At 37.7% G+C, this 25,047-nt stretch overlaps 1 protein-coding gene across 1 annotated transcript; it reads right to left on the reverse strand.

Annotated features, from left to right (window-relative positions):
• Positions 1–67: 67 nt before the first annotated feature.
• On the reverse strand, positions 68–23,227 carry LOC139132322 (uncharacterized protein K03H1.5-like). Its single transcript, XM_070698712.1, has 13 exons — positions 23,046–23,227; positions 11,822–12,090; positions 10,769–10,985; positions 8,865–8,960; positions 8,100–8,227; positions 7,389–7,687; positions 6,486–6,621; positions 5,905–6,067; positions 4,699–4,950; positions 3,538–3,829; positions 2,897–3,172; positions 1,308–1,581; positions 68–210 (listed from the first exon to the last, which is right to left on the reverse strand). The coding sequence occupies exons 1-12, from the start codon at positions 23,116–23,118 to the stop codon at positions 1,425–1,427; spliced, it is 2,358 nt and encodes a 785-aa protein (XP_070554813.1). The 5' UTR covers positions 23,119–23,227; the 3' UTR covers positions 68–210; positions 1,308–1,424.
• Positions 23,228–25,047: the final 1,820 nt, after the last annotated feature.

Raw genomic sequence — 25,047 nt, forward strand, 5'->3', positions numbered from 1 at the left:
AAACGCTGAAGAATTTAAAGCAATATCTGTGTTGTCTGTGAGTTAAAAATTGACAGATAGGCTCACCAGTAGTCATTTCGAGCTGTTCCATTCTTCCCTGCAAAGTAAACCAATCGTCAGTTGTTCTCATCAGGCAATATTCACCAAGACCGTTGTAGGTATACTCAGATCTATCGAGGGTGCGAATGTGTGGGTCTCCGATACCGCCACCTTCAAAAATTGAGTCAATGCTAAAGTATTCCTATTCAATCAAAGATGATGGAGGCATGTATAACAAACGCTCTCGTGGACATTTGTAGACTTGGTTCAAGTCTGTGATTTGTGAACGTGTGAGTGGGGTGAATGCGATTATTTGTGTTCTGTTTTCAAATGGATCGTGTGAGTTGTGTGAACACGATGAATAGGGTGGACGCTATACAGGGGAGTTTCTCTCGTGAATGCCACAGAAACAGACTACTGCGCAGACTCAAAGGTAATACGTTCGATTGCCAGGAAAACCTGACATGGTGGGTTGCACAGAGAAACTGTTGCAAATTATTTTTTATTCATCGACTTTAAGCAAGTGTAGGATAATTGCTTTCATACTGCTGAACTACTAAAAATAGCTTAATATTAAATATGAAAGCAATTGGATGGAATTAATACTTTTGGTATAATTCAGGCGAACCTGAATGACATCTTCCCTATGAACTCGTCAAGTTATTTTCAAAGCAATCGGATCAGCTGTTTCAATTTTTTTTTTATAGATTTATGTTCTTTGACATTTTTGAAAAGAACTATATACTATTCTTCAGAGTCAAATACTGCTATCGCGGTGAAATACTTAAACATATGCAAGCAAGCTAAAGCAAGAAGTACTTGCGAAATCTCTATTTTGGAAGCGTGCAGAACATATGTTGCAGGTATCAAGTTACGGAAACATAGCGTGAGGATCAAACTCTGGTTAGATTTAGCGATTGGGGATACACGTTGAGAATGACGTCATTAGAATGAATGTGAAACAGGCGACTCAAGAAATCATGAATGAAAAGTAAAGAAAACACCTGTTTATGTAAATACATACTTGATTTGAATTACTTTTTTTTGAGAATTGTCGAAAGTTGATGTTGGTTTCGTTTCGAAAGGACCGTTTTACGTAAATGACACCCAATTACATATTTTGAAATAAGCGCATTTTTCCACTTTCCTGGTGACATAAAAGCTAAAAGGAAGCAGATATTTCCTGTCCCAGTATCTAAGTTGTCTTACAAATTGACATGCTTTGTGTCATCAAACGCAGATTATAGAAAATGTCACCCCTTCTTTACCTGGCTGAGGAGGTACATAATCAGAGCAACCATCTGACGGCCTTTTCATGTAGAAGTCATCGCACAGCTGAGAGTGTGAACCAAATATACAACAGTGTTCCCACAGCAGTATATCGGTTAGGTAGTGTGACAGGTAGGGTACCTTTCCCGGCTCTTTGTACGGATGAATGCCACCGTGATGACGTCGATGTGCTGTACCTCCGCTATTCTGATTGGCTCCATTAGTAAGTTTCCTTTTTCGTCGTAGCAACACTGCTGTCCTGCGCCCTTTGCACTGGAATGCAATGTAACAAATATAGAACCAGGTATCTATTATTAGATATATAGGTCGTAGGGAAGGCACAGTTGATGGTGTAAAAAGGATCCTTCTGACAAAATGACAAACGGGAAAGAAAACTGATAAATACTTGACTTGATTCACAATTTTTTGTGTTTGTGACGACGGCAAGATTTCCACTCTACATTGCATGTTGAAATAACCACTATTGATGAAGCTCGTAATAAACACAGCATCTCGTCATGTAAATGCATGATCGTAGTCTACTTTGAATTCAATAGTCCGGACCTGTATTCAACTGTCAATAATAACAATCCAGTCTTCATATTTACAGTTTGAGTTAACAACGTGACTTAGTGTATCTCTGCAGGTTTGAATGGTACAACAAACTGTTCTACTTAAACAATACATTATAGTGGAAACCAATCACCAGTCTGCGGTCATTAAAAGATGTTATGAGCAGTAATGTATTATATTTCCTTAGGGAGCCGTCATTATTTACGGCCTTAGGGGAGGGTCGGAGGAATTTCATCGGAAACTCTGAAATTTCAAGTAACCCCCTACCAACCCTGATGAATTTGAGTAAGCCCCTCCCCTCTCTAACACAGAAGTTGTAACTGATCCCCACCCCCCAACTTAGAAAAGTTTAATATCAAGCCATGTATTTGTGAAATTTACAAAAATATAGCAATAGTAAAGACCTTTCACATCCAGGTGTACCCTGCTGGATTATCATCAGCTATTTTATGACGGTTGAAAAAGATGAAACCAACATATAGATATAAAAGCTCATTCTATAACCAGTACCCAACCTTATAGTATCGTCTGATTTGGATGGGTATCATGACAAGGTCTGACGCGACAGAATTTGAAAGTACAGCGGGGAGAACACGAGGGAGGCTGAGGGGAAGTGTCAGAGGAAGTTGTACTCTCTTGTGTGAAAAAACTGAGAAATTGATGTGTGCAATGGTACAGTCTGGTGCAATTTGAGAGATTTTTTCAATATTTTATTTTCACTACGTAAAACTTTGAGAACACGTATGCCAAGGGGGCGTGTGTCCCCTCTCGCATCGAAAATTTTGAGAAATTGATGTGTGAAATGGTGCAGTCTGAGAGGTGTTTCAATTCATTTTGCACCAAAAATTGAGTAACACCCCTTCTTTCTCTCCACATTTTGAGCAACCCCCTTGTAGCTTTCAATTTTGAGTGACCCCCCTCACATTCCTCCGATCCCCAGGTCGTAAATAATGACGGCTCCCTTACATGCCATTGTGTGCCTGTGGTGGAGGGACTGTGCTGATGATAAATTTACCTCGGTTCATTGACCCTGACGCAATGATGAGCCAACAGTTTTCTGTGACAGTTGTCATCGTTATGTGACCAGGCCTCATTACACCTTGGGTGTGCCGTGTATCTTCCGGTGTCAAGCCTAGCTTGTTGTAGAGTGCAGGGACATGGTTCAAGGTCATCGAGAAACTCCAGGTTCCGCTCGGAGTCAGAATATAGAGTGTCTTTGCAGAAAGTGTACGAATCGACGTTGTACTTCCACTTCAGGGGGTGAATATCGCTCCAGAGAGACTGTGGGTGACTGCATACAAGAAAAATTGGTTTGGTAAAAGGCATTCTATTATCCACGTGCAAAAAAAGAAGAAGATACAAATGTATGTTCACAGTTCAGTCAACAGTACGAATTATCTGTAGGGTGACACTGTATGCCTTGAATTACAACAGAATGTAATTTTAGTAGGGAAACACTGGTGTCAAACAAAGTTTTTCAGGGCGAAAACGATAGTCTCTTTAAACAGTATCTCTGTTCAAAATAAGGACTACTGGTATACGGAAAAGAAACTCCTCACAGACTCGTAGTTATATTTTTTACCATGCAATATATTTTCGATTTTCTCTAGAGGGGTAAAAGAATGTACCACGTTTGTTTTGTAGAACGATACTTACTCATCGAAGTTGACTTCATGATCCGAGAGACGAATGACTCCAGCGTGAAATGAAGCTCCGTTCTCGGGTTGTCTCGTAAAGGTGTAACGCCCGCTATTGTCAATAGGGTCTGGGCTCAAATGTGTAATGAAATTCAAACCGGCAGATACGTCTTCTACATAGCCGTAGAGGGAGACATGTAATCGACTGGTTAAGAATTCTGAAGTGTCCCACTCGATGGTGAGATCGTTCAGAGTGTGCCAATTTGCTGAGTCAACTCTCTTCACGGTTGATGTTCTATACTCCTCACTCACTAAATCAGAAATATGGAAAGGGAAATAAAGATAAATGTACCGAAATAGTTTCATACTTATAACGTATTCCGGAATGTTAGTTGCGCAACATGTAAGGCTTTGTAAATTACATTTATTTTATCATTCGTTTCTTCTTTTCCTTGTTATTTATTTTATTTATTTTTTGATTGTTAGCCTTTTTGTTGGTCCATCAACATTCAGACGTGCCTGTTCATTACGTCATAGAATGTTTTTTATCGGTGAACTGATGGTTCATTCGTTCATTCAATATTTTCCCAGTGGCTGTATCATTCCTCTGAAGTAGACGATTTCATTCAGTATTCCATGCATCGATCCTGTCACAGATTAGCGCTGTTTTGCAGTGTGGTAGATGTGGGAACTATAGATGTGGGAACTATCTAACAATAATAATAAGTAAGTTTATTCAGATACTATAGGCCACCGGCCTCAAAGTATTCCATATCAGGTATCAAACAAATGTACAGGAACTATCTAACACTGATGAGTCAAAGTGCAATGAACACGATTGGAACTTATTTTGGATAATTGGATGATGAAGTAGTGTCTATTTAATCTGCAAGTGTAACCTCATCCACTTTTCGTTTTAAGTTACACACTTGGTTTTATGAGTAATTTGTAAAATTGCAACATTCAGCTTTAGACACTTAACACTTTTGATAAATTTGAAAAATATGAAGATCCGATTATCTCAAATTAGTTCCAATCGTGTTAATGATACAGTGTAAAGATCGTCAACATATTAGTTCCAGGCGACTATATACGTCTTGAAGTCTGTTTCGCTTTTCGTTAAGAAAACGGCCATATAAGATTATTTCATAGAAAAGATTTTTCATCAGAAATGACATACCCACGGTGAAAATTCCACGATATTTATCAAAACTGACTCCTCCATCCGCTGAGAGGCGGAATTCAATTCTACCAACTTCATAAAAGATTGGCGTTGTACATGTTGCCACGACTGCACTCTCCATGGTTGCCTTGACAACATTATCTCCAAATTTACAGGATATTTCAACAGTATTGTCGAAGCATGGTCCTGAGACATAAATACGCTGTCCTCCCAGCATGTAGCCAAAGCTTGGATAGACACTCAGTACACCTGTGTGGAAAGACATAGTTAACCCAGTAAAAACGATGTGAATCAAAGTAAGACTCTAGAGGCAAAATTTGCGCTATGTCAAGCATCAGCAGTAGATAGGTGATTATTATACGGGGTGGATTTGGAAGTGAGATGTAAAGATTAGTTTATGGAAATCTCATGTCATGTCAACGTTCAGAAAAACGGAAGAAGTGTCATTCGACATCCTCATCAAAATTAATGAAACAAAGAAATAAATAAGAAAACACCAAAGTTTGCACCCCGGCAACAAGAAGACATGAATTCAGTGATCAGATTCTATTGACATGAATTCAGTCATCAGATTCTATTGACATGAATTAAGTGATCAGATTCCATTGACATGAATTCAGTGATCAGATTCTATTGACATGAATTCAGTGATCAGATTCTATTGACATGAATTCAGTGATCAGATTCTATTGACATGAATTCAGTGATCAGATTCCATTGACATGAATTCAGAGATCAGATTCTATTGACATGAATTCAGTGATCAGATTCTATTGACATGAATTCAGTGATCAGATTCTATTGACATGAATTCAGTGATCAGATTCTATTGACATGAATTCAGTGATCAGATTCTATTGACATGAATTCAGTGATCAGATTCTATTGACATGAATTCAGTGATCAGATTCTATTGACATGCATGGAAAGCAAAAGAGATAGAGAACGTATGTTGCACAAACTCCATATTCTTCGCAATTATCCCTAATATGCGATATCTATAATTTGGCTTCAGAATCAATGTGTGGGTTGTTAGAATCAATGGGCACGTTTCTTAATTTTGTTTTATTATCAGGGGTAAAAGAACTACAAAAAAGCAGAAATTATCTTATTTGAATTTGGTAAGATTCCTATTGTTATGCCTTGTCAAGTTTCCTGGATTTACATTTTCACTTTGCAATAATCGACAAAAGCAACACTTACCCTCTGTGTTACATCCCCCTGGTGCCATTTGTTTATTGTCAATTTGGAATAAGAATCTACCAGCCACATCAACGTTACCCCATGTATCGATGTTCACGACTTCTTGAGTCCTTGAGCCATTGACAAGGACAAAGTTAATTCCGTCTCCAGCGTTGAAACCGACCTTTGGTTGAAGAGAATATCTGTTTTAACTTTATTTCATTTTCCTAAAACCAATCTACAGTTATCGCATTCTCGACCGAATGATCAACTGAAAGAGCTGACGACAAACCATGTCTTCTATACTGCGCATAGAGAAGATGTCACGTTTTCTGGTATCAAAAAAATGTGCTGAAGGAAGTTTGCTTTTTCAAAGATAAACTTCACCGCTTCACACCTTTGTTCTATTCAACCCTTACGAATGCAGAATCAAGGTTATTTGAGTGCATGATTAGTTTTGCAAACCTTTTTCAGACAGGGTACAGTAAAACTAAAAAGCAAAAAGAAGAGCGACTTTAGACTTGTTCTACGTGACAGCACAACTGTAAAATTAAACCACAACAATATTTAAGCATAAATCGTTCATAGGTGTCAAAGCGTACCTGAGCAGGTATTCCACCCAATCCTGTATCAGGATCACCTTGACTAGCAGCACCGGTTGTCCACGTCACGTTACCATAGTGATAGAGAGCGAACGAGTGTCTTCCATTAGTTGCTAACACGCACTGGAACGTGTTCCTCTATTAGAAAGGAAGTCGTTGAATGTTAAAAGATGTAGTTGAGAAACGTCTCATCAGTTTCATCGAATATTCATGGTTACCAAACTCAGGACATGATTTAACATGCCAAAGAGTGACTATTATATAATTTCAGTCTGGGCATTAATTTCACAACAAACAACAACACATTTCACAAATGTACTTCAAATGTAACTACGTTAGGCCAAAATAAATAATTGTGCTGTTCCGATAACATGGTTTTCAAGAATAGGGTAGGTAGGTCGGCAGGATTTGTTTTTACAAATATATTTTTATTTTTAAATGTGCATTATTCAGAGGTTCAAGACGGTCAAACACTGGCCAAAACATTTCCAGAAAAATGTATAAAAAGGGAAAAAACATAAAATACATCCTTGTTCAAACAAAAATCAAATGCCAAGTAACGAACGCGTGATTTTACGGTTTTTTGTCTTTCTTTTTTACTTCCGTGTTACGTAGCTCCAAAAGTTTAGGGTCTCGAGGTAAAAATAGGGTAGGTCGGGTTATCGGAACAGCACAATTTTTTTTGTTCTGCCTTACCAACATTTGACATGTCACAATAATTGGTGGCTACTAGTCCGACCTAAAGCCAAGAAAGTTGGATAAAGGAAAAAAAGACGATGACAAAATTATCAAATGTGATATCTGGTTAGCGTTAATTACATTTCTCACTGAATTTGTATAATGTTGTTCTCCTTTATTCAATTTAGTAATTAATATTTTTTCGTAGATTCGATGGTGTGATACCTTAGATTTCCAATTGGAGACGAACCGTAGAAAGCAACGTCATCCCATGTTGCGATGAAAAGCCACATCACTTCAAATTTCTGATGGTCTGCAAACTGTTGAACAATCAACTCCTTCGTCTTCTTCAACAAACGATCGTTTGGATCTGTAACTTCTCTGAAGTAGACATCGCCTCCGATTCTTGTATCAACATCTGCCCAAAAGGGCGCCACCAAGCGTCGGTTGTCATCCAAGGGAAACGGGTCAGGAGTAAACGTCATAACCTCGGTTAGAAATGAAATCACGCCATTTGTGTTCACCTGCACGGGGATTAGGAACAAACAGTAAATATATCAGAACTACTTCCCTCCTTGCATTATACTATCATTATAACCTTGCATTCAGCTGACAATCCTGAGTGATGAATTATTTGTCAGGAGACTGAGAGTTTACACCAAAATTCATCACCAAATCTACAATCAATCTGATCATCGCAACACTTTTTATGATTTGTATGGCTAGCACAACGATCTTCAAGAGACAGATTCTTGATGCACGCGGGAACGCTGTAGCGTAGGAAATAAAATACCTTCTCTTTCAAGGAGTGGCGATTTCGTGCAATTATAATACGGTACAGAATTGACAAATGAAGAAACACATTACTTCTCTTTAAAAATGCTCCACCACGATTTTTAAAGCCATAATTTGATGTGAGGGTGAAGTGACACGTACCCAGAGAGAATCGTGATTTTCATCAAAGAAGGGAAATGGAATAGAGACGAAGTATTCTCCTGAACCGCCATCATCGTTCTTCTCGTTTACATTATCTCCGAATTCAGCTCCGTATGGAAACAGTAGATCTGTTTACGTTAAACAGATAAATGTGAATCAAAAGGGAAATTATTAACATACAGAGATATACATAAGCAGTTTTTTCCTAATAGTCCATTTCGTTAAATTTTAATTGCCATGATAAATCCGCTTAAGGATTCTAAATAAAGTATTACTTGAAGAATACTTTAAAGATCTTTAAGAATGAATCATTTGAAGTCAGTGATATTCAAAGAAAAGTTCTTAGAGAATCTAAAAAGAGCTTATAACATAAATTGTGATGAGAAATCTGCTTTGCCTCGTGGACGATACGACTCGGTATCAACCAAATACAAACGCATAGTCACGGGCTCTCTCAGGTCGAAATTGTGTTGCATATTGTTTACATTAGTCTTTTTCCCATAAAATTAATGAACAGGTAAAAATCGCCGATAGAGAGAATAACTCTTCAATGTATTGGGAAAAAGTTTTGCTAAGCCATGAGAATATATCGAATATTATTTCACTTTCAGCTGCTATCACAAACCTCAGAAAACAATTAGCATTCGCAGTTTTACAACACCTATGTTGACCAGAGTGTACAAAATATTGGTTAATTCATAAAATAAATAATTCCCAAATGTGTAATACATTCATAAAATTACAGATATTTAGAGATTGACTCACCGTCATAACATGGATCATATGTAGACATGGAGTCATTGATACTCCTGGCGTAATCCATGATCAGGCCGCAGTCTCCTTGTAATCTGACTTTGAACTCTGTATATTAAAAATTAAACCATTTATCTGTAAATTTACCCCCAGAAAGAAATGCTAGCTCACTCGCGTAGAGTGTATACAATCGCAGCAATAATTTACATCACTCGATGTCTGGCATATTTTCTTCGTAGGAGCAATGTTCTATTATTACATCAATATTTTTTTCTCAGCTAGCTCTCTTTGCATTTAAAAAATTAAGAAAGTGGAACCCATACAAATGCAGTTACCTGCAAAACTACACAAATAAAATTCTCGTCATTACGAGATGTAAAATAAAAGCCCTATCACGGAAGGTTAAATATCAGAACCCTGTTTGATTATCTACAAAGAAATACAAGGTTTAATTTGTGTGAGTTTACAAAGAAGGGAAGGAGACTCTTATTTGATAAAGTAATTATGTTGTTACTTTCCTCAATATAAGCCTACGTACGGTCTCTCAACAAATTGATATTGTTTCGCCTATCCGCGAGAAATTGAACACTGATGGCAAAACACCCTGTGATATGTTACTACAATGTCACAATGACAGTTCTTTGTGAAAACGAAACCCTGAAAATGAACAAAGTCTGAAGATGGCGACACTGCTTTATACTGTTGAAAGCAATACTATAGATGTTTGGACGTGTTCAAATATCAGTCAATCTACTTCTCCTTCAATGCCTGGAATTACGAACTGAACAATGTGCGCGCCGTTACCTAAAGGTCGATAAAATCACTTGATACGTCATCAGAAGGATAATGCGAACAATAGAGATTGTTTGAAGTACGCATGTGCATGTACGACGTACATGTAAATATCTAGCGAATAAAAAAGCATCCGCCATCGCTCGTGTGACCAAATACTTTAAAAACTTTCAAATAAGCAGTATTTCTAATCAGTATATATACATGTCGCAATGTATTATGGATAATTTCTCTACAGTTTCAAGGCACAGTTAGACCGGTGTTTTCTTGTCTAAGAATTGTAGAATAATATTTACAGGTTATAAGATGCGTATAGTATAGTAAATTAGTGATTCTCCTCTAGAATAATGAAAAAATTATGATACTTCAAATTGCTAGGATGAAAAAAACCATGGTGAAAGGTTGTATGATATGCATTCATCTTTATCAGCATATTATGCAGAAGATAATCTTATCCCCATTTATCCCAATGAATATGTTATAAAAAATTGAGAAGTGTCAATATATACAAAAATGAAAAAAAAATTGATTGATAGATATAAACATGTTGATAAATTACAAAAAAATAATGTATTTTAGAGTGTAACATTAAATGCAAATATTGTTTGAAATATTTCAGCTTTTATTCCTTTCAAAGCATGGTTGGTTTATAAATTGTGTATAACGGAGCAGAAACTTTTCAAAAATTCAATGTAAACGTTATAAGAAATTATCTCACATTTTGTTCAAATCCAGCGTAAAGAGCTATCAACGGAAATAACTAAAATTAAATGTCGGAGAAAAGTATTAGTATCGGTTTATAACCAGTAAAATTGTCAGGTGGTCAAAAGTCTTTCTTTAGCTCATTGTTCATGACATAAATCGATCTTTCTGTAACAAAAAATTTACAAAAGATTGATGTATAAAATTATATAAAATGATACAGTGCCTAACTATACGCATGTTATTTATAGATCAACATTTAGTATTGATGTCTGTAGTATAGATTATCGCTTACTGAGCTTCGTAATGCAGTATGGTACAGAGAAACATCTACCTGCGATGAAGTTTTATAAGTTACAATAGCAATTCTTTCGATTTTTTCTAAAAGACACAGTCCAAGGTATGAGTTCAATTTGCCTTACCGTCAGATGAAGCCTTGGCGAAGACAGGGTCGTGTGTGTAGTGGTTGACACAGACTTGTGCCAGATTCTTATCAGCATCGTTGATATCATTCCAGAAAGTCTGGGTTGCGTACATCAGAAAATGTGAATCTACAAATGCAGTCTTCATTTCCACTGAATAAGAGTCAAAGTTATCGACCAAGTTCCTTGTTTCTTCAATGTATGATTTCAAATCCTCCTAAAACAGAGAGAATGATATTTTACTTGAAGCTGGTGACTAACTGTTTTTATCGTCTTTGCTTCCCTCGCCAGAAAAAAATGAACCAACAACCATACTATGGCATTTTGGCGTCCTGATTGCGTCTTCCTGATTACTTATCCGTTGACAAAAGATAACTTCCGTCCAAATCGGCTAGGGAGGACTTTGAGCCAAAGTACATACAGGAAGGAAACAATGCCATAGGTCAAGTGCTAGAATTCAGTGATACGCGATAAGATGGTTGCACTTTTGTCTGTTTCGTGCATCACAACATGTTGCATTCTTCGGAGGTCGAAAGGAAATAATACACAGACAAACATAGGTAGGTAGGTAGGGAGGGAGGGAGGTAGGGAGGTGAGGGAGACTGAGGTAGGTAGGTATTTGGTATATGTAGGTCGGTAGATAAGTAGGTAGGTAGGGAGGGAGAGAGGAAGGGAGGGAGGAAGGGAGGTAGGTAGGTATGTAAGCAAGTAAATAAAAAGCATTAATAGTCAAATGCTTATTTAATGGTTCAAACAACGTTGCGGGGGGCATTAATGGCAGGTGGATGTACTATTTGTCTTAAGCACAATAAGATCGCAAAAACTGTCATATCATTCGATATAATTGATAATTTTCGATTTTCACTTTGCTTTCATATGTATGACGAATGCATTTCACGCTGCGCCCATAATTTTATTACAAGATAAAAGTTACGTCACCTAAATAGAAATGCCCCGACCATGAGTACAAGAGAACCAGGTAGACGATACAATGTAGACGATGTGTGAGATTCAAATTAAATGGCCATGTTTTCACACACCATCGCTACTTACCTCGAACAGGCTATCGACCTGTGTCTCGTCTAAGGCCGTTGATCCGCGCAAAACCAACTCAAAGTCAACACCAGGCAGTGCCAATGAAAATATGTCACGGGCATTAACATTTTGCCTGTAGAAACGAAAACGTATGCCAACAACAAATTCTTCGTGTGTCTCATCTCTTGGGTCTGTTTGTATTTTCATCGATGTCAGATATTTAGTTTCTCTCTCCGAGATGTAATTTTTGATGAACGAAAATTCGCTTTGTTGTAGACCAGCATAATCTGGAAGAACAAAAACAGTTTCAAACGATTATCGTTGAAATGCGCCCTAGGGAACGAGCACAATTAAGGACGGGAGGGGAGGCTGGAAGAGAGAGTATATTTTGTTTATCTTTTATCGTAGCCCCCAAAACATCGGCCAACACTTAAAGATGCTCACTGAACCCAGAAGCCTCAACTGATAAAGAATGTGTACATTCATCTATATATCCATCAACCTCTGTAAATTATATATATATATATATATATATATATATATATATATATATATATATATATATATATATATATATATATTGTGTGTGTGTGTGTTTGTATATACACACACATTGAGCGGCAGGGATACTTGTACAGTAATTTTCAGCGGGGTTCAACCAAAATTACAATAATTGCATCTACAATGGAACATTCATTTTCACATAATCTTTCAAGTCACATTTAAAGGTGCGACGAACAATAGTTTGATTTCAATTGGTAACGCATTCCACACTTTGGAAACACGGTATTGAAAGTTACGTTGATCATATTTTGAGGAGCATCTAGGTACATAATGAGGGTAGCCTGGTAAACTCTAGAGAGAGTTTATCTCCCAGAGGGACCTCGGCATTACAACAAATTTAAGATAAAAAACCCACAAAGACAATTTTAAAAAGTACTAATACAAACAACCACATATAACAACTACCACGTTTAACAGTAACAACAAGAAAATTTAAAAATCTGTCCAATATTATTTTGATAATAACTGCCCAAGTGCCTCAGAAAATTTAATTTCTGTTTTCAACTTAGTCCATTCCTTAGCTCCCGGTACTGACCATGTGTTTTTTAAAAACATTCAGTTTGGCTCTAGGGATCTTATGCTTTTTTGTTTGGAAGCTAGCTTTGGTCACACGGATATGACACTGATTGACATATTGGAAGATTTCCGTCATATACAGTAGGCCTATACAGAGTTTGCGTTTACGCAAAAATCGTGCGTATTTACGCATTGAAATTGACTCTCTACGCATTTTTTTCATTGTTATGCGTTTTCTATACGCAAAGGATAACACCGAAAGCACTCCCCACGACTGAGCTTAGGCGACAACCAGACGAAATTTGTTGCAACACATTTCTGTCAATCACTCATTTTGTGTGGAAAGTTTCGGATTCTCTGGGCGTTGTCTGAAAAATCGGCATCGTAGTTCACACGTTATCACGTTAGGCATGTTATCATGTCAGCTGTGCCTATGAATTACGTTGCTAATTTTCAGGCGAGCGATAGTTTCTGAAACTTATGACACAAAGTGAGTGATTGACAGAAATGTTGCGACAAATTATATAAATGCCAACCGTGCACGATCATCGCGTCTCGCTGTTCCCAAATTTTGATCAAGCACACATGCAGCATGGCGTCGAAGCAGACAAATCTGTTTTCTTTCAACTTTGCTCTACGAGTCCGTGAAAAATTATTCATCGGTAGAGCTCGTCGGAATCCCGATAAATTTTGAACACTGCAGAAGTGTCTGGATAAGCTGCCATAACTCTAACTTTTGGGTTGCCCGATGTGTTTTGACGGTCGCATGTATACCCTTCGCTGTTACGTTTCAACATTGTTCAAGTTGTTCGTTAAACTGTTTTCATTAAAATAATGTTACATCGTACATACCGAATATGTAGTGTAGGTTTTAATACTCAACGGAACATTGTATTTTACAGTCAGTTTTTTCATCAATCAATTGCGGAAGTGAAATTACGCACTCAAATCCAGCCATTACGCAATTTTAGCAGACTAATGCGTATGCCGTACGCGAGGAGAAAAAAGTCACCGCGAACATTGCTATATCTTTCGAAGATTTAAACACTAAACACATTATTTTTGTATAAATTCTATCAGGTAAAGGCATAATATGCAATGATCTAAAAAGTTCATCGTAGGATAATTATACTTAGTGCCTATCATTACACGCATAGCGCGTTTCTGTAATTTGAATAACTTGTTTATAGCTGCACTTGTACACCATGCACTGCAATAATAGTCCAAATGGGGAAGTATATATGCATTGTAATATGTTTGCCTAGTGCTTTATGGTAAATACCGTATTATACGTCTGAGTAAAGCTATAAGTGAATTTACCTTTTTATAAATTGAATTAGTATTTGACTTCCAGTTCAAGTGTTGATCGACAACAAATCCTAGCAGTCTTTCTTCATTTATACAATATAAAATATTTTGACCAAGTTTACAATGAAATATTTTGGTTTAACTGTATGTTGAACTATCCCAGGAACTGTGGAGTCTGGACTAAGCTGATACGATTACCTCTGAAATTTTGCTGTCCGTATTCATGGTACTTGTGCTGAATTTCCTTCGAAACTTTCAAATTTCATGTAAGACAGTATTAAAATGCGCTTGGTCTGTTCATTATTTATGAAGGAGTAATATTACATGAGCATTAAACAAAGCTTTATTTCCTCAACCCACTGTAATGCCCTTTTGGTGGTTCTGTGATAGACGTAGTCAACTACTGCTGTTGTTTATCGTGCCCACAATTTGACAGTTAGGAGTAGTGCGTACAAACACAAACTATTGTCAATGAGAACATTGACTCATGCGAAGATGAGGTGATGCTCCTTCACTGAATAATTGTGCTCGTCAGTCACTGAAATACATTCCTTCCAATGGATAACGTCAGAAAACAGGTATCTGAAAAAAACCTATATAAAAACACATATAACTGTTTTCTGTCCAATTCATATCCATATGATTTGCCCACGGCACACTCACATTTTTCCTGCCCAACCCATCCAATTTTCTCTTCCGCCCCCTGTCGTTAATTGTGCTCGTTCCCTTAAGGTTAACTGTCGAGCCGAATGTCAGACTTTCAATGGTTGGGTTCTATTAGGGTTCTATGGTAGTAAAATAAAAGACAGCTGTGAATTGATCGTGTTGATGTCGCGAGCAATTGCCAGAATTAGCAGAACACAATATATTACAGCTCAAACAAGGAGCTATATGCCTGTGGGTAGGTGACAATTTACCCAACATCTGGAAAGCAAATGGTCTCCTGCCTCGTTCCTCGTTTAGAGTACAATTATTTCATTACCTCTCTTACATAGGTTTCTCTACAAATATTTGGTTTTATTTGCAAATTACAATAATATGTTTTATTCCCATGTTAGACGAGTTACCATTGAATACTATGGAGCACGCGACATTCGGTATACGAGGCATGTAATAAATAAGTATGATGCTAGGCTTCAGCCGCTTAAGTTATGGAGGTATCATAGGCCTTCAGATCAAGAGCCCATCGTAGATATGGTGTCTCGGGTTCAGCGTGAAGTGTAAGTAACTATATTCAACGAAATAGTCACTTGGAGTACTCTTTGCAACAGATTCGAGAACAGGTAGCCTAGTCATTAAATTATTGAAGTCTATAATACTATGCTGAAACAATCTTTCAGGTTTGTATAACCCAGGAATCCGTGGCCGCTAAGGGACTGGTCAGTTTCTTCGGCCTGGGGGGGGGGGCGGTGGATTATTTTTTGCCGACGTCAAAAAGTGGCTGACCCCCCCCCCCTATTCCAAATTTTGAAAACAGGGTGACCCCCCTATTCCAAATTTCAAAAACAGGGTGACCCCCCCCCCGGCGCCGACATAGGTAAAACAAAAGATGGACATAATATATATATATATATATATATATATATATATATATATATATATATATATATATATATATATATATATATATATATATACTTGTTTAGTTCAAGATCAGCTGGAGTAGAGTGCTCAATACTAGAGTAGAGCTAAATACACTCTGAGAGGACCTTCTCTTGTAACTTTGAAACCATAAAAGCACAGCTAATAATGACAAAAACTGCCTTTTTTAACTGTTATTTTGTTCATAAAAAAGCATCTTTCTACAGCTGTTTGTGTTATATATATATATATATATATATATATATATTTATATATACATATATATATATGTACGTATATATATTATATTTTACATTTTACATATATTCATATTTTAAATAGTCATTCTATGTTTTAATGAAATTGTTGACATGTCAGTTGTAAGATAGGAATTTCAAAGTGTCAATCTTAAAGTTTGAATACAGTACATTTTGAATGAGCTGTATTTTGAATGAGCTGTGAATGTATTTCACACTTTCTATGCTAACCAGATGTCCTGAACTGTTGTACAGAAATGGATGACAATCATTAATATCAAAGAGGAAAAAGCAGTGAATCAAAAACTTTGATGGGTGTTAAGACTTGCCAACCATCCAATTAAATCTCCTGAGGAGCCATAGAGAGCTTTTTTAGCCAAATCTGATGTGTACAGTGTCTGAGAGGACCTTCTCTTGTAACTTTGAAACCATAAAAGCACAGCTAATAATGACAAAAACTGCCTTTTTTAACTGTTATTTTGTTCATAAAAAAGCATCTTTCTACAGAAAACCTGTGACACAAAGGAAAATAATTGCATCAATGAGAAGGAAAGATATCTTGTCATTTTTCTATCCCTAAAATAAGTCACTGTATCAAATATATATTGTGAAATATTTGTGCATGTTGCTTTCTCATACTGAATTCTCATAGAGAGAACAGAAAAGTATCAGGAATTTGTCATCCTTTTCATATGAAATGCAGATTTCATAATGGTACACTTTCACTTAGCAAACATCAAGATATCTCTGATTTTTTAAAGTATTGCGCCGAAGGGCGCGCCGAAAAATATGAACCATCCTGATATCTCTGATATATATGCCTTGTATATTAAAGTCATGCACCTGAAGGGCATGCTGAAAAATGTCTGATATATTAAATTAATGAGCTTGAAGAGCACGCTGAAAAATATTGAACATACAGATATCTCTGATGTATGTATGCTTGATATGTTAAAGTTGGGCGTGCTGAAAAATATGACTGATTAATAAAGTTACGCGCCCGAAGGGCGCGCCGAAAAATACAACTGAATGATGAAATTTGTGGCTGACACTAGCATTTAGGCAATGATGAGCCTGTTTCAAAATTCAAAAACACAATGACCCCCCTATTGGGCATTTCAAAAACATGGTGACCCCCCCTATCACCAAAGTCAAAAACAGGGTGACCCCCCATGATCCACCGGCCCCCCCAGGCTGAAGAAATGACCAGTCCCTAAGTCTATTTAACCTCTGTCCCTCCACCACTGAGGGACTGCGATTAAACATAAACCAGAACGTAGTATACGTACCACTATATACGATAAAATTTTGCTCTTATGTATAATACGGCGTTGGTGTCGCTGTAGCGCAATGGCTACTATGGCGGTTGTAGATGCGGACGACTATGATGCAACAATGTGTGTGCATGTAGGCTGAGGGTAGGCTGAGAGTAGGCTGAGAGTAGGTGGCTATTACTTGCTAGCTTTGTCATTGATAGATTTTACCATATGTTATATTACACTGTAGCTGTGAAAGGGAAAACATCCTGAAATTCCAAGCTAGACACCAAAGGGGCGCACAGAGAGTAAATGCAAGGGGACGAAGCAATCTCTGAATGATTAGGAATTGGGCAACTGCGTATTGTAGTGAAGACTATCAACATTTTTCATATGTCGGTGTCTGGTACAAATACAAAACTGTCACTTTTTATATATCTATTAAACGATTAATGACATCTATCTTTTCATTTAATGTTATCACAATTGCTAAAAATCCTACAAGTGGTCGTGGGTTAGGGTGAATTCCAACTGCGCCCTCTGTAGCTCAGGTTATGTTGTGTTGTTACCAAAGCGTTTGAAAAATGTTTGCGAGGTGTGTATGCAACTTCATCAGTTACATTACGATTTATGAGCAAACGTCTTTAAATTATGGGACTAGAACTTGTCGCTATATCATTGTCGTAGCAGCAATAAAGAATAATCGATACAGAGTGGACTAAAATACACACAAGGGGAATTTGCCGGGGTTCGTCAGGGGTTTCCCGAGTGACTCATCGATATTAAGATCAACTGGCCTGCAGCGCATTGTGTAAAGTATACTAAAGTGTGTCAGCAGACCGAATCTGACTGCTAACGCCAATAAAATACATCTGCAATGATAATAAGCCAGTTTAAAAACACTCACTTAATTCAGAAATTATGATGTCACCTACGCCACTGAAAACAGCACCGATGGCATTCAAATGAAGACACACTATAGCTACGTGGAAACTGGAATATTAGATCCGACTATACGTTGAACGTGTATGCGTCCTTTGACTCCGAACTACCTATTGTCATAGTTGTCAAAGGCGTTCATTGTAAAACTGTCAAAGACTGTAAACAAAGAAGTGTTCATATACATGGATTGCCAATTTTGTTTGACCAAAGTAACCTCTAACCTGGATCTACTCTATCATGCTCTCATATAGCCCCCACCTAGCCAACCGAGTTATAAGTGGGGCATGAAACACCAAACCTTACAGACCACCTTTCCCTTACACTACTCGCAGTTACCATATATTTTCATCTAATTAGTCTTCTGTATTCAATACAAGGAAAACGAACAAAACAGAGTTCCAAAAACTGTGCGATAGCAATATGCAGCATTTTCAAAGTGCCGAGCTGTAAACGGGGAAGTGTTTGTCACGAATAAATCACTTCGATCTTAACAAACAGGCGTTTTCTATACGTGTACAAAATACTGCAGTAACACAGTCTTATCTTAAGTACCTAAATATTTCCTAAATTACAGTTTCCTGAAAAAGGAGCTATTTATTTGGACTGCAACGCATTTTCACTAACTAATAGTACATTAGATCAATATAATCAAACATGACGTAAATATTCAAAAAACGTGCTGCAAATGTCTTTAGTTTGCAAATGTCGTTTTCGCTTCATGAAGTCAGTGGCCAGTCATCTCATTTGATTGGCTATTTGAAAAGGGTAACAGCTGGCGTCATGTTATTGTATTATGAAAACCAACCGACGAACCTTGTAATATATGCTGTATTTGAAAACGATCTCCTTGGGCTAGATTTGTTGTGCCGATCTCCTGTCTACCTATTATACGATTGACTGAATACGTACTTTATTTGAAGTCAGTTCAGTGTGTGGTCGACTGTTGGCAAAGGTCCAGGTCATGTCTATTGTCTAAATGTAGAACAAAGTTTGTCGATTTCGTGATAGAATGACTGGTCACTGTTGTTGTCAAGGCAACGAGTAATGGTACTGTAAGTTGTGACTACAAAAGCAACGGTACTTTCCATATACTTTCGTCATGGGAATTTCCATTGTGTCGGGTATTTGGCGTTCAACAACCGGAAAGAAACGTCGCGAAAAAGCAAGCAAATTACGCAGACACGGAACGTCATAGAAACGACACTGGCCACAGTCATTTACAGTTCCAAAGGCAGCCACTGTACTAGCTGTGGAAACGCAGCTATCTGTTGGCGGGGTAGCGGGATCGCTATGCGGGTCAAAGGTCAACCCCGCCACGGATAGCTGCGGGCCACCTGCCATCGAAAGTGGGTCTATTACGACGACACAACATGTATCGGAACTTTGAACAGCAAAATAAACCAAAGTGAGCGTAATTCAATAAAATGACCTATACCTGCCTGAACTCTGATTATTGCTTATTCCCTAACTGCTTTTGTGAACAAAATTTCTGGTTCGTTTACGTAATTCGGCCGATTTTCCAAGGAGTACTCAAGATTTTCACTCCAGCAGCGAACTTTGACTTCTATTGATATGCTAATAGATCTGACCGACCTTCGGGTCATGCTCTATTCACGTTCGAACGAGCGACATCCTTATTAGCATGTCGATAGAAATCAAAGTTCGCTGCTGGAGTGAAAATCTTGAGTACTCCTTGGTTCGGCCGAATTACGTAAACGAACCAGAAATTTTGTTGTCTCGAATCGTCACTGGCATCAGACTTTCGCCGATTTGTTTCATTAGTCTTTTCAATCAGTGAAAAACAACGCGACAGTTGAACGCTGATATGGTATAATGGTATCCGACTTGGCGCTGATATGGTGCCGGGCGATAAATTCCACATTTCCAGACAAATTATCCTCTTTAACAGAATGCTGTGCACCAGCATAGAGGTATATCCAGATATCTCGAATTTCGAGACTGAAACTCGAGTTATTGCTTCAACTTCGAAGGTTGAGGGAAAGTATTGCCAAACGATGTTTTACATCGATCAAACTTTTTCTAAATGAACAATCAAGAAATAAAACATGAACCTGTACAACTTTACACATCACATCGTAATCTTTACAAAAGATCGTTTCTGAATCAGTTACTTGGTTTCACACCGTCGCGCGTGAAATAAAACTTGAATTTGTACAACTTTAAACATCACATGGTAAGCTGTAGAAAAACGGCCTATTTGTGGTTTTACATTTGAAACACTCTCGACAGCTCAGTCGTAAAGTTAAGTGTTGGAATTAAACAATCTCGGAAATCTAGCCGCAATTTTTTTTATATATTTGCACTGTCGATCTTGCCGTTTGATCCATGGCATGTCAGGGAGACGGCTGGTATCAGTCACCGTGTGGTATCAGTTATACCAACGTTGACATATTCATATAGACCCTGGTCAACGTACTCGCTCCCTCCAGATCATTATACACCCATAGATCCCAATCAGAACACCTGCACTTAAAGTTTAGGTTTTACTTACGAAATTAAACATTTCTTGAAAATCTATGGAATAAACTTTTATATTAAACAGTTATTTCCATATTTGGTGATACATTTTAACATGATATGTAATAAAAATTTCATAAAACATAAATTTAGAAGGTCGTATTTTGTTTGATAAGAAGGCATGTTGCAGGTTTCGATCTGTTCACCCCCATATCAGTGTAAACAGTTCCACTAATAGGATCTGACCGACCGTTACGCTATTCACGTTCGAACGAGCGACATCCTTATTAGCATATCAATAGAAGTCAAAGTTCGCTGCTGGAGTGAAAATCTTGAGTACTCCTTGGAAAATCGGCCGAATTACGTAAACGAACCAGAAATTTTGTTCACAAAAGGAGTTAGGGAGTGAGCAATAATCAGAGTTCAGGCAGGTATAGGTCATTTTATTGAATTACGCTCACTTTGGTTTATTTTGCTGTTCAAAGTTCCGATACATGTTGTGTCGTCGTAATAGACCCACTTTCGATGGCAGGTGGCCCGCAGCTATCCGTGGCGGGGTTGACCTTTGACCCACATAGCGATCCCCGCTACCCCGCCAACAGATAGCTGCGTTTCCACAGCTACCACTGTACGCAACATTCATCATTTGTAGTCACTGTATTTAAATGCTAGCGACATTAAGACCACTTCACTATATCGATAGCAAATAAACTAATATGTTCAATTTGAAATATCTAAATTGTCGTATGCAACGTTTTACCTCCTACAATATCATAAGTTAAGGAGCCAATCAGGAATGTTGTTGCTGCCGATGACGATGATATTGATTATGGCGATATGGTAGTGACGATGATAATCATGATAATGGTGGTGGTGCTTCTTCTGGCGAAGGTGATAGTACTGAAGATTGTGGTGGTGGTATAAAAACATCTAAAATCGAACCTGAAGGATTGACAGACGATAACTACAGCCGAGAAGTTTAACTTTCGAAAATGTCGGACACTATCATCTAAATTGAGAAAATAAGTTATCGGTTACTTTCATGGTTAGGCTTTTTTATGATGGAAAAGAAGATTTCTAAATTTAATTTCTGCAATATAATAGTTTTGATTTGATTTATGTTCTGTCGCAATGCTTTGTTTTGTAATGGTCACCTTGAAATCCATCCGATTAGTTGACCTCACGCATTTCGTTTACGAAAGGCCAATGAGAAATACCAATGTAAGACACTTATAAATTAACAAACATTTATGCAACTTAACCACGACTAAATAGTCGACCTTTCGCCTTCCTTTTGGACGTTTGAAATCCTGGTAGCTATGGCTATTGCCAACGGGGACGACATGATTGAACAACAATTGTCAGACAGTAAATAGAGTGTGTTGGTGGAGTGTGATTACGGCAGTGGGTATTCAATTGGTCGATTCTATACAATCTATACAATCAGGTGCAATTCGGTATTCTGCCAGACGAAAACAATAATTTCTCATGGCCATGTGTCCTCAAAAAGTAATGCCGAAATGTACGAAACAATCTGAACATATCAGCGACGGTGGTGAAATTAGATGCATGGAAGAAAAACTATCATTACGTACAGCTTTGTAGAAACTTCTCCAGTATGCACAGATCATACAAACTAAATTATGATAAAAGTCGAAAAGCATTTTAGATTCTCTACTCAGTTCACAGCTAGAAATGCAATCATATGATTGCATTATCATTCCAAATGAAGGAAAAATCGACGAGACTCTACATATTGCCTTCAAGTTACTAAATTGCATAACTCCAAGATACTAGGAATCCAGAGTCATGCTCAGATCACAATATCTGACCAGCCTTCGGAATTTAGTCCTTTGTCTGTCAACTCTTTCGCTGTCACAAAGATTACAGCTTTGAAAGTACACGTTATAAACAGTGAACTGAACAACAAACACATAAACTGTACGCATACACTCAACCAAGCAGAATCTGCTTCTTGAGAAAGTTACAGCGATTTTTTAAACTTCTTCTCGTCGTCAACTTTTTTATACTTTCAAAGGAGTTTGACATTCTAGCTGTACCAGGGAAGGAATGTGATTGTAAAACAGCGTTGCAGGAAGTTAGGCGGAAGTAACACGCTTTAAATTGACATTATTCCAATTTGTAAACGCTAGAGTCATCTTATAAAGGAAAGAGGACGAAGACTTAACTTTAAAACGTAGTCTCATATCTTTCTCAGACAAAATGAAAAGACATTTTCTAAATCAGTGAATAAAAAGTAAGGGCATAGACCTACCAAGAAAACAGGTTTGTGACTATACATGTTCCATCATACATTTTTAGTCGGTAAATTAAACTTACCTGCAATAGAACTTGGCAGAAAAACTTGTACCAAAACAAATGTATAAATTAGGGTAACCTTGATGGTCCCCATGGTTACAGCAGCGAGAATATTGAAGTCAAGGCCAGCTGATCGTAGAGAAATCACAAAAAATCGTAGTTGAAATCAGGTAAAGGCGCTAACACAGCCGCTGAAAGTGGGTTAAGCCTTGAATACTTTATGCAGATTTTGTCGTCACGTGGTCTTTCAGACCATGTCGACTGTCATTTGGAGGGGAGCTCAATGGAGGTGACGGAAGTATATCAATTTTATATTAATATTTAATATTAGAATCAATGTTTCGAGACCTTTCGACGCAACTTTGCATCAAATTTAGTTTAGAGCACTGGTTTGCTGGTAGAACAGATTGGTGATCAATTCTTATGTCGAGTTGCATAGAATTACAATTATGAAGAGGACGATTCTATTCAAGTGTCATTCAAAACCTAGGCAGTATTCAATGCGTGTTTTCATTTACGTCATCGACAGCATGACGAAAACTTAAACGTTATAGAATTCGTGCAGCATTTTACAATCATAGACGTTTGTCCCACATAAATGTCCGACATATTGTCTTAAAAATACCACAAATTGACACAGCCGCCTTTCTTTACACGCTTGTGATCCCCTCCGAATAAATAATTTTTACCCTTCAAATAAGTTTGACCTAACACTGCCGAAGTGTCCTCGTTGATTCTGTCGCGGCGACCAGGCCTGGTACGTACGACACGATGTTTCTCAGTAGATGCCGCTTAATGGTTAACGCGCCCATGCAGGCGGCAATAAAAGTACGACAATGAATATGTTTGCAGAATACAAATTAAGAGGAGTAAGCAATTTGTGGTATCACGACATGGTGTGTCATTTGAATACAATGTGTATTACCTTTAGAGTAAAGTAGAATACGTAAGAAAGTAAACTTTAAATTGTAACAAATTGTAATAAATGAGAAATGAAATTCAGTCCGAGAGACGATTATCAGAGAGTTTAAGTCGTAACTCAGGCTGAGTTCCCCTGCTGTACATAAAGAGCCATCAATCTCAATTCTACCGGCGTGTTCGTCTTAAATTACACAAGATATCTGGTAAGGACTGGACAACGCACGGCTACTGTTCGCACCAGACAGCTTGAGGCTATTCTCAAGTAGAACCAAGAGTGAAGATGGACACAGCTGCGACAATTTCATGACAGGTTTGTCAACATGGAGCGTTTCACTTAGTTGACTCTAAGTTTTTTCCAACTAACTCTTGTTTACTGGAAAGACATGTATATTTACATTCCTCTGATGTTAACGAGACAAAGTTGCTGTCTCTGGACGTTCATTTTTGAAGCTCTGTATTTGTGAGAACTTTACAGTACTGTCGTCCAGATTGAGACGCCTTAACAACGCGTATATAGAAAGAACAGACGCAGAATGGTATTTTCAGCGCCATATTTTGTTTTTATTGCTCTGTTTAATTTCTTCATTCAGTGATGTTTGCGAACTATATCGTACTTTGATCCCGGATGCAATTTTTCAAAGGAAATCACGCCATAAAGGACAATAACAGTCGAAAAGAAATTTTCATCGAGGCAAGATTAAATATATATTGACTGTATTGGTATCTCGGTAGCGAGTGGAATGGACTCTTAAATACCTTTGAGTCCTATTCACAAAGAGAAACACAAAACTGTTATTTGTAAACGAGCTATATTTAACGTCACCTGGTTATTTTCGTGCTGCAAGAGCAACACCGAGCGACTGCTGGCCAACACCATACCTGTTTACACCACTAACCTTAATTTGGCCGATATAAATTTGGCCAATGACAGCCATGGATAGTACGGCGCATTCCGGATGGACCGTTACATTCAATAAGCAAATTGAAACCAGTGGCAGAAACGGTGTTGGAAACTAGACTAGTCAGATGCTGAAACTACCGCAACCATGTCTACATGACATGATTGTTTGGTACCGTTCAACCCGAGGAAAGCCTCTCTCAG

Source organism: Ptychodera flava, chromosome 4 (genome assembly GCF_041260155.1).
Source record: "Ptychodera flava strain L36383 chromosome 4, AS_Pfla_20210202, whole genome shotgun sequence".
NCBI lineage: Eukaryota > Metazoa > Hemichordata > Enteropneusta > Ptychoderidae > Ptychodera > Ptychodera flava.